At 36.7% G+C, this 14,899-nt stretch overlaps 1 protein-coding gene across 2 annotated transcripts in view; it reads right to left on the bottom strand.

Annotated features, from left to right (window-relative positions):
* auh (AU RNA binding protein/enoyl-CoA hydratase) overlaps positions 1-12,323 on the bottom strand; it is a 45,601-nt gene extending 33,278 nt beyond the window's left edge. The window contains exons 1-6 of one of the 2 annotated variants that reach the window (XM_048171175.1): positions 12,047-12,321; positions 11,583-11,650; positions 11,151-11,238; positions 10,558-10,644; positions 10,169-10,261; positions 3,613-3,669 (exon numbers count right to left, since the gene is read on the bottom strand). In XM_048171175.1, the coding sequence (XP_048027132.1) occupies positions 3,613-3,669; positions 10,169-10,261; positions 10,558-10,644; positions 11,151-11,238; positions 11,583-11,650; positions 12,047-12,266 (613 nt within the window). In that variant the 5' untranslated portion in view covers positions 12,267-12,321. Of the gene's footprint in view, positions 1-3,612; positions 3,670-10,168; positions 10,262-10,557; positions 10,645-11,150; positions 11,239-11,582; positions 11,651-12,046 lie in introns of both variants that reach the window. The other variant, XM_048171184.1, reaches the window with a different exon arrangement.
* Positions 12,324-14,899: the final 2,576 nt, after the last annotated feature.

The following is a 14,899-nucleotide window of genomic DNA, read 5'->3' as shown; positions in this document are numbered from 1 at the left end:
AAAAAGCTACTTTCCAACTCAACCACATGTACAGAGACCTAAGAAAACTGAAAAAACACTGCCACTGGTTCTCACCCAACAAACAATTCTTCCATATCAAATCTGTTTGTTGCAGATTAGTCCAACTAATTCATAAGCTACAGTGGCCCCAGAAGTTTTTGGACACTTACTCTTAGGCACACTTGAACATGTCTAAATGTCACTGCATTAGATAAAATATCATATCATGCCACCTGGTTTGATATTTTATACAAGTATTTTTAAATACATTAATTATGCCTTGTTGTAATGCACTTTATTATGCATTGTATGATCTCACTAATAAGTGAAACCGTAGTTATAATACATTATAATATTTATCTACTTTTGTTACACTTTTAGAAAGTATTATGCATTAAAACACATGACAAACAACCAATTTTAAATGCAACAAGGCATCAGCAAATACAATAATGCATTATAACTTTGGTTACAATTATTTATTAAAAGATATAATGCATTATAACATACATTTTGAATACCTTATAATGCATTACACTATATAATACATAAAGGCTTCAAGTAAAGTATAACCCAACTAGCTTATGTCAAGATGATTTTAGTAAATAAATAAAATCAGTTCAAGCTCAAGTTCAAGTTCACACAGGTGTAACCATAATGAGGTGTGGTTCATCACATTAACTCTGGATATGCTCTACTAAGACAACCACAAAGCGTTCACATTCTTTGTCTAAAATTGGTAATAGTATAATGCATTGTTGAACTGAAACCTAAAACTTATTGGGTTGCTCTTTATTTTAAGGTTTCCTTGTTACAGTGTAACTATACATTTAAGTACTGTGTAAAATCAAGGAACAACATTACTATATTACTACATTACTATAATTAAGGTTAGTGTTTGGTTTAGGGTTAGTTGAATGTAATTATTAACAATTTACTTTATGTAAATGACACTAAAAGTGTTTACACTTATTTTTGTGAAATGTTTTGTTTGAAATTATATAAATTATGGATCCATGAAGTCTCCAAATACTTAATGAGGCACTGCTCCAGCTCTATGTTGTACTCCAAGAGTTTGGAAATCTGTGACAATTGCTTACAGGTACGTTGGAAAACTCATAACTTTAGATAAAAAAGCAATTTTTTTAAACAAAAGAGCAAGTCTAGGAAATCATGTACAGACGTTTTGAAGACAACATGCATACCTTTGAATAATAATTTTATTGCGTTCTGTTTTCCTCTTCCTGGCAGTTGCAAATATTTAGCCTAGTTTGTTATTACAAGATACAAGCTGTGATCCAAGACGTAGTGAACTGCCTTATAGGCGTGTAAAATACACCAGTTCCTTGATATGATACATCATTTTTAAACACTTCCCAAATACTTTTAATTTATGTATACATGTACCAAATTATAGACGTAGTATGGAACGATATGATATTACTGCCTTTCTATCTACGTGGAAAACTGCCAATAAAGCAGCATGCTAACTGAGATGGAAGCACACTAACTAAGATGTCACTTATGAATTCCCTCAATAAAATAACATAAAAATGCTTTTTTGAATATTACCTTTCTTTCATGCAGTGTTTAATACAGCTGTTTGTGAATTTGAAGTTGTTTTGTGAAATGTCTCCTCATTTATCAATCTAACATAGAAACGAGAACAGAATCTTACGACAAAGTTCACGTGTGATTCAAGAAACATTTGTATGCTGCCAATCCCATCCCAATCCCACTGAATGGGATTAACCAAATAACCAACGGTAAGAATTCATTTAAACGGTTGAAGTAATTTAAAAAAAAAAAAAAAAAAACGCTACACATATCAATCCAAATTGTGTTTTTAAGAGAGAGAGAGAGAGAGAGAGAGAGAGAGAGAGAGAGAGAGAGAGAGAAAGAGAGAGAGAGAGAAAACTAAAATTGCATTTTACAATCACATTCAGAAATAATGTGATTACACTATAATCATAGCTATAGGCTATTTTAGTTCTCCTCACTCCACAACAAATCCTTTCAATTTAACAGTATTTAGAACAGGACAAGAATGAAAAATAGGCCTATAGCTATAAAATTATAGTATAAAACTATATATTGAAATTATAAAATAAGACAAATTATAGTGGCATTCATTTTAAACAACATATAGCCAAAACATCAAGCCAAAATGAATTTATTAAAAGCAAAACTGAAATGGAATTGGGCTCACGTACCTCTCTCATTCGGCACAAATCCAAATGTTTCCATATTTGCGGTGTAACATTTGGTTGCTAAACCATTAGTTGCTAAACCCTGTAATCTAGGCTTTGTACTTCACTCGTGTTCCAATATCCATGTAAAACTTCATCCTTCACATGCACAAAAATGTGCCTGGCATAACATCACAGTGGGGTGGTGCTCAAGCTAAATGGCACAGATTGAACAGCTAAAGCGGATCATTTAAAATGAGCAGTGTAACTTTTTCTTTGTTTGGTTGACTGCATTTTAGTTTGATGATGAATAGGCTGTGATGTCAAGTTAGCAATGCTTGAACTGATAAGCTGTGTGTGTGCGCGCATGAGGCACGATTGAAGGCACCTGCGCAATCACTTGGATTTTTCCTTATGACAGTTTTGTGTGCAACAACTGTACACCCAGTTTTCTGGTGTACATTTGTTTCGTAAACTAGACTCATTGTCTCCTAAAAGAAAGTATTGATTCTGAATTGCCTGAAATGAGACACCAGTAATTCCAGTCTTACTTCCATACCTATGTAGGTTTGTAACAAATTTGCATAATGCCAGCCTATGTTCTTCATTGGCTGCCCACGAACAATGTCTATTTGACCCTCAAACACTGTAGTTGTAGCTGAGACTGGAAGAGTTGGTTTGTGTTGTTGACATGATGCATTTCCAAAGGATAAGGACTCACACTGAAATATATACAGTAAAACCTACACCATCGTTACTGTTCATATTACTGTGTATCAAGTGCTGATAAGATGGGGCCATCTGACCAATCAGAGCAGAGTAGACCAATCACAAAAGACTGGGCCATCTGACCAATCAGAGCAGAGTAGACCAATCATAACATAATGGGCAAACTGACCAGTCAAAGCAAAGGAAGCTCTAAGAAAGGAGGGGTTTAGAGAGACTGAATACATTATCGAACCGTTTCAGACACTGTGAGAAAATAGGTGATGCTGAAATGTATCTATGAGAAAATTAAAGTGTTTTTGACCTTGGATCTATGTAAATCTATTGGAGGAGACCTCCAAAACAAAATTTTAAATAGCATAACAGGGGCATGTTAAGGAAAATTGTAAATATACTCCTCAAAATGTATTATTTACATTTTTCAGCATTGATTTAGTTAGTCTCATGTATTTCATAGACATCCACATGCAATGGTCATGTCAGGCACTTAAGTACATAATAAATGAATCATTTGCAGCAAGGCCATAGTCTGGTTCTTGTGCATTAGATACTTAGTTTTGTGTCTTTTTTGCAAAAGAAATATCCCCTTTATTTACCTAACAATCCAGAAGACAATTTATCACTCATTTGTTCAATTTCAGAAGTCAGAAGCAATTACAAAAACATTACAAATAAAAATACAGACAGAGGCACTTACCAGCACCTGGAATGATGGCTAATTTAGTTTCAACTAGTCCCATCTTAGCAGAGGTGGCTGTAAAATAGGTCAAAGTGTGGAGAATCAGTTAGCCTATATTTTTTCAAATGAGATAAAAGTCTAGTGTAGCATCTCAAAAGACATTGACAAATATGAATGCCTTCAAAAAGCACACATTTGAAACCAAGCAAAGGGATAACTTTTAAAAAGTAAAGTTGTATTACAATATATCATAAAATAAGAAATACTTACAGTACTAAATGAAATTAAGTTTCATTTTGCTTTCTTCTTGGATAAATGAAATGCATTTTTTATAGAGAATACTGTAATAATAATAAGATGCTTTCTGTTTTGTCATATTGAATGCAATGGTTAAAAAAAAAAAAGTAAAAAAGGTTATTTGGCAAATAGCTTTAAATTTCCCAAAATGTTATGTTCCTGTAGATCCAACTAGTAGAATTGTCATGGGAACACACATACTGTACTGAGAAATAAACTGATGAGTAAAAGTGAAAGCATAAATGCAAAAAAAAAAAAAAAAGAAAAAAAAAAGAGGATTGTTATAGATTGTTATATTTAGTTCTTACACCAGTCAAAATGCTCAAAGGCTGCAGGTTTATTTCAGTTTGAAACCATGACAACACAATGCTAGAGGCATATAAAAACACAAAATGATATAATGATATTCCAAAATCAGAGAATCTCGAAAGAAAATACAAAACACTTGCATTCTATAATTTATTCAATTTTTCTTTTACATGGCAACTTTGAGTCACATTACACCAATTACAGACCCTAAAATAGCTACAAATGAAAAAAAGGTGTCTTGTGTGAAAACATATGGTGTGAATTCTGAACATTGCAGGAGACCATCATGTGCAGATTTCTATCTAAATCTGGGTGTGTGAAGAGAATATATGAAAGAAGACATCTGCTAACTGACAGCGTAATGGAGAAATGTTAATTCACTTACGAGATGCTCAGATAAAAGAAATTCCGATGAGCAAACCAAGATCAATTTATTCTTTCCAGTGGAGCTCTAAATATAACCAGCAGTTTAGTCCAGTGGCTAGTTGCATAAACTCTTTAGACTAGTCTTAAAAGTTAGTCATCTAATTTTTTTCTTCAAGACTGTTCCTAACTTTTACAGTCAGTCACATAAAAAGATTTAAAAAAAAAGTCTAATTGGAACTGAAAAAGTAAGACTTGGTTAACTGCTAGTTGCTCAAACTAGTTCTTAAAACACAGTCTTACAGGGTTTTTTTTTTAATTGCTTACATACAATTTCTGAAACTATGGCTCCATTTCTCTAAACTCTACACACAAAACCACAAAATAAACTCTCCCAAAAGCAAACACTTCATTCAAAACTACTTTAACTCTTCTAAAAAAATGTGTTTTTGCATAGTAACTCTACACACAAGCTATCAAATGATCAGCCATAAACATGTCAAACTACACGTGAATGTGAATAATGTAAAACACTACTATCTTATGTCTTGAAAAACCCATGAAAAAGAAATCAATTCACCACTTTCACGCCCAATCCCACGGCGAAATTTAGACCAACTTCAAGACAATGAACTTGACATTGGCCGGCAACAGCCTGTGACATCACTACTGGTGCAACAGTGAGTATAAAAGGGCACCTGTGGAATATTCCATCCTCTTTCATGTCTTTAGGAGACTGTTTGTTTGAATGTGTGTCTAAATAAGGCGATTATGCCAAGCACTAGTACTAAGAACTTTAGGAGGTGTGTTATCTGACACCCGATGACACACAGTATGTGCGTTATTTGCCTGGACGAGGAGCATGTATGCTCAGTCCTTGAGGAGGCTGTATGCATGCATTGTTAGCACTTCTTAATGAAGAAACTTCGCTCTCGTTTGTCTCTTTTCTCGAGGGAATTGGGACAACCATCTGTGCCTCACGGTTCAAGACCTGCGGCGGCTGGTAGGAGAGTAGGAGACTGAAAACGTCTGGAGCTTGCTGAAGAGTTAAAAAGGTATGAATATCCTGCATTCGTCGGTGGCTGACGAGAGCGAGCTGCTGTATGATGATGTGTCATCTCTCACATCAGCAAGCTCCTGGCTTCAAGCCAATATGAGCAGGACGAGCCTGTTGAGACCTAAGATGTTTCTGAGTGCTCTCAGCCCGCCTGACATGGAAGTGTGAGTTCACTCGCAGTCGCCTGGATGAACGCTTTTTGTCAAGACATAACCACCCAGCTTGTACAAGCCTTCCCTTTCTCGCAGATCTTCACGCTGAGGTGGAGAGATCTTGGGGAAAGCCATATTCAGGAATATGGTTATGCATTGATGCCTTCGATCGAAGTGACGCTGGCTAGCTATTTCTCGGTGGGTGATGCATCCACATTTAAGGCTCCGTCTCTGCCAACTAAGCCACTGCGTGTCATGCTTAAATGGCAGAGCATATGCGGAAGCAGGTCAGGCTGGGACAGCTTTGCACACAGTGTCCGTACTGCAAGCCTACCAGGCTGACCTGCTGAAGGACCTGGACCAGGGGCTTCCCCCTGAGGCGGTGGAGGAGCTGCACCGTACTAAGATTTTGCTCTCCGTGCCACAAAACAGACTGCCACCGCGATCGGTCGATCCATGGCAGCCATGGTGTCTACGGAAACATCTCTAGGTAAATCTGGCTGACATCGGGGAGAAAGAGATGCACCTCTTTTGCCTTCCAAACTTTTTGGCACATCAGTTGAGATGGTGGTCAGGAAGTTTAGGGTCTGCGCCTTAAGCAGCAAAGGGGTCAGGTTAGTCCCAGTCTGAGGAGGGCAAGGCTCTTTCGAGGGGTAGAACGTGGAGGAGTCGAGAAGCCAGAGGGAGAAGAACCTTAAAATTGAGTGATCCAGAATAAATGCACTCAGTGTTATGCGGTCCCAGAGGCTAAATAACATCTGCCTCCTTCCCCCTCTCCCCATCTTCCATCCCCTGACTAAGGTAAGGTGGGGCTCTCACACATGTTTACATCTGGCCCTGAAGCTGGACCTATGATGTTTTTGGCTGTATGCTCTAATACCAACATCTGCCTTATTGATGGTTTGGCACAGGAGGCTGGTTGTGAATACGATGTCTGACGGCTGACAGTTTGCTAACCGGTTGGGCTCTCTCTGTGAGCCTCCTTAGTTATGGCTTTTTTTTTAATGGAGCATGGTTAGGCCTCCTCTCACTATAGACAGTCGTTCTACTAAGGCTTCCACTCCCCAGAGCTCTGCTCGGATAGCATCATCAAGTAGTTAGACTCTCTGTGAGCCTCCTTGATTGGTCTTTACAATGGGGCAATTGATGTGCCTTCTCTATAAAGTGTCTTTCTGCTGAGGCCCCAGCTTGGATAACGTCATCAAGTAGTTTGGCTCTCTGTGAGCCTTCTTGATTGCTGTCTTTACAATGGAGCATTGGTGGGCCTCCTCTCGATATGGAGTCGTTCTGCTGAGGCCTCCACTCCCTGGAGCTCCACTCCAATAGCAACATCAGGTAGTTAGGCTCTCTGTGAGCCTCCTTGGTAAGCTGTTCTGAGTATAGGACACAGTTAGGGCTCCTTTTCCTTTAGAGAGTCGTCATGCTGAGACCAGGCACTCTTTGTGAGCCTCCTTGGTCACTGCTTTAGAAAGGAAGTGTAGATGTGGTAAGCCTCTTCTCAATCTGGAGAAATATTATGTTGAGGCCTCTGACCTTAGAGCTTGATGGGGTAGTAGTGCTGAGTTGTTATGCTCCTTGGCTGCTGCTTTGATCTAGAGTGTTGCTAGGCCTTCTCTTTCCTAAGAGAATTGTACATTTAGGCCTCTGCTCCCCCAGAGCTCCACCTAAATAGCAGTTCTGACTTGTTAGGCTCTCTTTGAGCCACCTTGGAGGCTGCCCTGAACATAGAATTTAGTTAGGCCTCCTCTCGCTTTAGAGAGACATCATACTGTTCTTTGTCTATGTGTCAGTAAATCAAACCCGTGACTAAACGTCAACTTGCGTTGTTTCTCTTAGTAGGATGAAAATAATCTGTTATTTAAACGGTGATTAAATTATATAAAGAAAGCGATCAAAGAAAGCTCCCTTTGTAATAGTTGGAGCAGCGCGCGCTGAAGCTGTCAATCAAACAGTGCAAGTTTATCAGTGACTAAGTTCTGGACACACGCACACGTCTGTGATCAGCTGTTCATCACTGCAACCTTTCATGCCATGATGTAAATATAATGCCATAGATCTAAATATAATGCAACACTTTTCACGATTAGTTAACCTTGAGAGCTGCAATAGTAAAAACACGCTAAAGCAGAGAGTAATACTTGGCTATTTCATATGCAAAAATGTTAGCCAATCACAGCAGTGGGAGTTTACACTGAAGTCTCACAGCAGACACACCCCTTAAAACAGAGCATTCAAATCAGAGGCTAAAATCAGGGTAGCAAAAATGCCTTTTATTTGTAAATTATGACAGTTTTGGATGTAAAAAGCATACTAACATTATAAGAGCACCCCCTGGCAACAATATAAAACAATAAAATAACACAGTTCATAACCCCTTTAATGATAGGGCCTTGCGTAGCCTTCTTGAAAACGGATGTAGGACTTACTACTAGGAAATCCGTCGGCTAGGAACCAAGTTGTTAGGCTCTCTGTGATCCTCCTTGGGTACTGCTTGTAAAAAAGTTAGCATTATTAGGCCTCCTCTCACTATAAAGAGTCATCCTGCTCAGGCCTCTGCTCCCCTAAGCAAGGACCTTCATCCTTATAGCTTGGGCAGGTGGTCTAGGCTCTCTGTGAGCCTCCTTGGCTACAGAGCCCATTTAGCATGGAGTGTTTCTAGGCCTCCTCTCCTTATTAGTTGCAAGTTGTTGTACTGAGGCCTCTGCTCTAGAAGTCTTCACAGGTCCAAAAATTAAAATCTGAAAAGACCCTCAAATGTGCTACACGGAACCGACCTGGACCCGTCTAATATTTGAAAGTTGGACCCGTACCCGGCCGGGAAGACACAGACCCGACTGGACCTGATCGGCACATATTCCACAAAAAATTACTATTAACAAATCAGTAAACAAGTTGCAAAAATAAAACTTTTTGTCTTACCTAATGTTAGTAGCCTTTTCCCTTGTACCTGACTGTGATGCATATAATCCTTCTTGACAAGAAAGTTCCATCCATGTTATTCCTCTCTTGCTGACTGAAAGAGCCTACTTAATCCACTCATTATTCCAGCTTCAAAAGTCTACTTGCTGTCACAGTGACCGATGACAAATGCGACTTTGAAGTTTTCCTTTTTTTTTTCTCAAGTCAACTCACATAAGATAACTTCGACTTTTTCCCCATAGTGACCTCTAGAGGACACAGTGTCTTGTTCCCCTTCTCAGAGAACCATGGTTACATGGTTACAACCTGAGACTTTATTGAACTGAACTGAATCAACACTGAACTGACTTGAGCTGAATGACACATTTTGCTTGTTAGAGCTGCTTTTCAGAAGAATTTGTTCCTATTGTGAAGCTTCTTTGAAACAATCTGCATTGTTTAAAGCGCTATAGAAATAGAGGTGACTTGTATGCATATTCAGTTGCATGGGTGACATTGCATGCACACTATCAAGTGGACTTTTGAAGTGCAAAAGTCACTCGCACATGCGCTGCTGTACACGCACCGTCCGTATATTTTGGGCTTGAGTCAGGCCTCCACAGACAGTGCGCGTCCTGAGCAATATTCAAGTCCACATGAATGGCCTGTTCAGGGCACACGCAAGAAAAACTCAATGTTCAGAGAGTCAAAATTATCCACAGTCTAGTAAACATTGGCAACCTCTTTAAGATTTTCTTGACTGTGCCGATGAACATTGCATCGTGTGAATTTTTTTTTATTGCTTGCGCCAATTGAAAACACACGAGAAACACCATGAGAAAGGTGGAAACTCTCAGACATTGCAGCAGGTTACTGAACATTGAATGGTCAATGCATGTGGATTAACAGTTAATCATTTGATGCCGTACCTGGTGGAAGCCATTTAGCCCTTCACAGTGGCGTATAGCGGACTTCTTTCTCAAAACAATGAGTTTTGATTTCTAAGTGAACTAATTATATATAAGTGTTTTCACACATGATTGCTGGGTGTGGGTACTCTGTAAATGAGTGTGTCATTTAAATGACAGAGTTTTCAAAATGAAACAAGACCTGTGAGTGATGTGTCTAACTTTGTTTAGCATTTTGCAAAAAGTTTGTTTTACAATTGCAAACTGAGTGTAAATCAGATAATGTGCTTGCAGTTTTGCAGACTTGGTCTCAAGTTTAGTTTCAAATGGTTTCACTGAGTGGGCCTCAAGTACCACTTTTAGTTAGTAAGCAATTTTAAAAAAACTGTAACATAGTAGCTAAATTTTTGCAAATGAAGCCAGGACTAAGTTTAAGGAATCTCTACATCTCTAATATGGATTTAAATTGGAAGCATGTGGCAACAATAATATTCCGCATTTATTCTGCAATCATTCATATTGCACTGTGTGATTAGCTTCAGTGTTCATATAAACCCACAAGGCAAACCATAAATGACAACATGTTATACCTGCCACTCTGATGTCACAGGCAAGAGCCATTTCAAGACCCCCTCCAAGAGCTGCCCCATCTATAGCTGCAATCGTTGGCATGGGAAGAGTACCTAAAAAACATTTAATTAAAAGTGCTACATCTGTATTACACATTAAATAGTGCACTTCTCATACAACCATATTTTTTTATCAACTGATATGTTTGTTTTTAAATGGCTGAACAGATATCTGGAGAACAGGGTGGGGTTTTCACAGGGATGCCATAGAAGAACCATTTTTGGTTCCCTAAAGAAGCTTTCAGTGATCAGTTCTTGAACTTTCTTACTGTGAGAAACATGGAAATGGATTTCGCTACACAGCACACATTCTCAAGTTTGATATTAATGTTTTCAGCAGTTTAACTTACCAAGTTCTGTTATAAGTGTCCTTGCTTTAGTAACAAAAGGTCCTACTTCACTCTGGTGCATCTTTGCTCTTTCTTTTAAGTCTGCACCTGTTCAGACAATCGTGTTTTAATGTAAATGTGTTATTGTGAAAGACACTGTAAATCCATTTTTTTCTAGTGCAAAAAGTAATGAAACTGTAAACAAAAAAAGAAATCTAAATTTATTTACTATACCTAATTTACTTTTTAAATAAAGAAACATGTTCCAAAGCTGCTGTCACATTTCTTCTGATTGTGTAAACCATTTTAAGGTTTGCTCTTTTTTTGTGTTCCAATGTCTTTTTGATATGCAAATTGGATTCATCAAACTTTTGTATGCAGCAGAAGACTTTGCATGTACTTGTTTTGTTGCTGTCCCACTTTCACATCCGTATGACCACATCTTCATTGTGTATGATTCACTATTTCACATTATTCTGAAGGCAATTTCTCCACCAATATGCCTATTTTCTGTTGACTTTACTTATCCAATGTAACCAATATTAATATCATACCAACAACACATACTGAAAAGTTGTATACAACTTGCATTAAACACTTCAATGGCTACATACCTGCACAGAATATTCCAGGCACCATACTGCATAAAATTACAGTACGCACTTTGTTGTTTTTCTTCAATGACTCTACGGCTTCAGACATCTGGCAAAAATGAAATCATTAAAAAAAAAAAAATCATAAATAGGGGGAACATTATGTAGGTCATAGGCTCTTGTTATCCAATCAAATATAAATCTAACATATTTTCATAGAATAATAACAAATATTTTTAATCACTTTTTTTATCTTATTATTTATTATATAATTTTTGAAACCTTTTTGTTAGTGAAGTAGTCATTCTGTTGTAGCCAATAGACCATAACTGTAAAGACTGTATTTCTATTCTTCACAGCCTCATTTTCATCTATTCAATTCAATATGGCATCTAACCTGACTAAAGTCTTTAATGATTACATTTTGACAAGTAACATTCTACAAATACTCACCACCATAACAAGATTTTTGCTGATGGCATTTTTAGATTTAGGGCGATTAATCCCCAAAACAACAATACCTAGAAACACAAAAACAGTCACACTACAAAAGATAGTCAACAAATTGAAGGAAAATGATGAACAGCATTATGAAAAAATATAAAAAAAAGAATAACAAGTGACATGACAACAGCAACAGTCTCTGAAAGTGACAAGAAACTCTATATAAAAAAACAAGAACACTTCATTGAAAATACGTTGGGGTAAGGTAAATGAGCAGATATTAAATCCTAAATTCAGGAATTTGTAAAGGACAAATGATTGACACCGTCTTGCAGTAATAGGCACTGAAACCGTTGAATTATGGGGCAGTGCAGAGAGAGGCTTTTGAGTGACAGACGTTAGACGCAACACGTAGCCTACAAGAATCCGATAGCCTACACAACTCTGATCAATCACTATATCTTGTTGTCTACCTGAGTCATCACCGTCCAGGTATCTAACGATAAGGTCATCTCCAGAATTAACATCGGAGCTGTACAGTCGGACACCTCCGTTGAAAGCGGGACGCACACAATGCGACCTCTTGTTTAGAAATGTATGCAAAACATTGTCCGATCTGCACACTCCGTTGATAATGCTTGTTTGACATCGGAAAGACTGAAACAGCACTCTGCACCTCACTAAAGCCGCCATGCTGCTGCTTTCCTTGACTTTCAACTCTGAACTGCGAGTGACGTATTTTTGAGGTCACGTGACTGCTGTCTCTGCGGCGGGATTTCTCCTCCGAAAAAAAGCTGGATTTGCCTACTGTCCAGACGTCATGAACTTCATCAGCACACAGTTCCTTAGGTAAAATATGTAGCCTATATATAATTTAAATAATACATTTATAAAGACGTGCACCATTTGTTATTGCCTTTTACGTTTGTTCATTTAGCAGACGCTTTATCCAAATTAGGAACATCATAACCAATTTGGCTTATTATTACTCATAACATAAGCAGGGGTTTTCTATATTTTAGATGCCCCGGACCCCCCACATATGACCTATTCAACCTTCGTTAATAATTTGTGCAGTAAATGGAAATGAACGAATTTCAATTTATTTTAAATACATTTTTGTTTACATTGTAGAAGAACCAATCAGTGTTGTTTCAGCATTTGATGTCCAAAGTAAATTCGGTTTCCTGACTCAAAACCAGTTGAAAACCACCACCACAAATATTTACATTACTGATGACTTAACAACAGCATACCCTTGGTATTTCAAAATTGGTCAGCCCATTAGTTCTAACCTGATTATCAAATGGGAAATAGCGTTTCCATTTTGTAATATCAAAATTATATCATACGCTAAATATATGAAGCCTGTATTGATAAAGCATTATTTATAAGGGTATTAATGCATGCATAATGCCTTAAAAACCCTTAGAATGTTATACAAGTCATTCCACAAAACCGGTACAATTTGAACTTACACATTTTTAGATTTTTTACCAAAATGTATTACTTTCCTGAACACCCCACAACATTAATGACATATTTAACTTCCAGAAAAACATATTTTCCCATCTCAGGCATCAAATCTCTATTATTATTGGTCTTTATTTTAAGTATGGACACTTTGGGAGCTCTCTGAATATTATTTTAAAATGTATTTGTGATAAGAAAAATCAACATTTTCCTATTAATCAGATGTCCCTCACACTAATTCAGTAATTGCAAATATAAAAGTTACATACAATCTCACACTTTTGATATAGGCTACTAAAGCCTGCCTGAAATGCGCAACCTCATTTTTGATCAAAGGCTGAACTTCAGAATTTGAACTAAAATCAGTATTCTTATGATTTCTCTGAACATTTCAGACAGACTTCAATAAATTTTAAATAACTTTTTCATAAACTTAAAAAAAAAAAATAAATGAATAAAAATGTAGGTGTGACGGGGTTGTAATTTTTTGCCCAAATTGGCCACTGCTCTCTAGTGAATAAATGGAGAGCACATGGCATGCACGATATTAAGAAATGATGAATAATAAATGAAATAAAGATAATTTTCTATCTTTAATTTATGTAACGGGGTTGAGTCGTTATGCTTGACAAACACAATTTCACAACATAATGTAGTTATAATTATTAAAAAAGGTGGTAACTTACCTGTGTCTGCTCACAGTGTTGTTCAGAAGACTTCTATGATGTCACTTCCTTTTAATGGTGTCACATAAGTATCGGTTCATTATATTTATAGTCGGAGAATGGTTTGTGTAATGGGGTTGAGGGGTTACGGAGGTACGGAAATAAATAATGTGATTTTAATGAATAAAGCACAGATGGATTTTTATGGGAATGGCAAAATGTGGACTTTTTTCTCATTATATTATTCTTATTCCAAGTACACTTTCATAGAAGGCTTTGAGGGACATGACAAAATGGTAGGGTCAACTGAAAAAAACTAAATCATTTCTAATATAAAGATAAAACGTATGTCATGTTTTTAAACATTATTAAAGGAGACATTTCAATTAATACAAAAAGCTTTTAAAAACATATTTTGGTGACCCAATAGATAAAATACACTGAAAAAGGTCAGAGGGACTCAAATCATACCGGTTTCCTGAAATGACTCATATCATCTCACGAGTATTCATTCGTAACAACCGTTGTAAAACATTCTAAGTTAATACTTATATATGGTTACTTTAAAGAGTAGGATGATTTATTACACGATGTTATATCCACCGGATTATAGTTATATTGACATTTTTTAAGATCTGCATATTATTTTACTACATTTTAGTTAAGTGGTTCATTTTTGATTGTTTCCTGTGAGGCTAATGTTAATTTCAGTGTGATCTAGTTTAAGTTCACTGGTAGCTTAAACAATGCATTATGGTTGTGTTAATATTACAATGAATACTGTAAATGTGTCATATAATCCATTCATGATATATTATGGATGTTTAAAGAACTTATGTTACCTTACTTGAAGTCAAAGACCACTTATAAATATTATGACCAAATTATAAAGCCTTTTGGATGTTTATGAGGAGACTTTGTATTTGTAACTTAACAATAATCAAAAAGATGCAAGATATTGTGTAGATCTTAGTGTCAAGAGCCTTATAATACATTATAATTAAAAGAACTATAATCCATTTTAACTTATGTAGACATAACAGGGTGTTCATTGTGTTATAAATCATGATACTTATAGTTAAGTTATGACCACAAGCTAAACATTCAAAAGTAAATGTTCTTTTAAAACCTGCAATGACAAAGTAGATATACTTTCCAAGGTGAACGAGAAAGGGGAAAAAAACAGTA

This window comes from Megalobrama amblycephala, linkage group LG2 (assembly GCF_018812025.1).
Source record: "Megalobrama amblycephala isolate DHTTF-2021 linkage group LG2, ASM1881202v1, whole genome shotgun sequence".
NCBI lineage: Eukaryota > Metazoa > Chordata > Actinopteri > Cypriniformes > Xenocyprididae > Megalobrama > Megalobrama amblycephala.
Note: the sequence above shows the minus strand (reverse complement) of the source record. Positions and strands in the feature narration are given on the sequence as shown.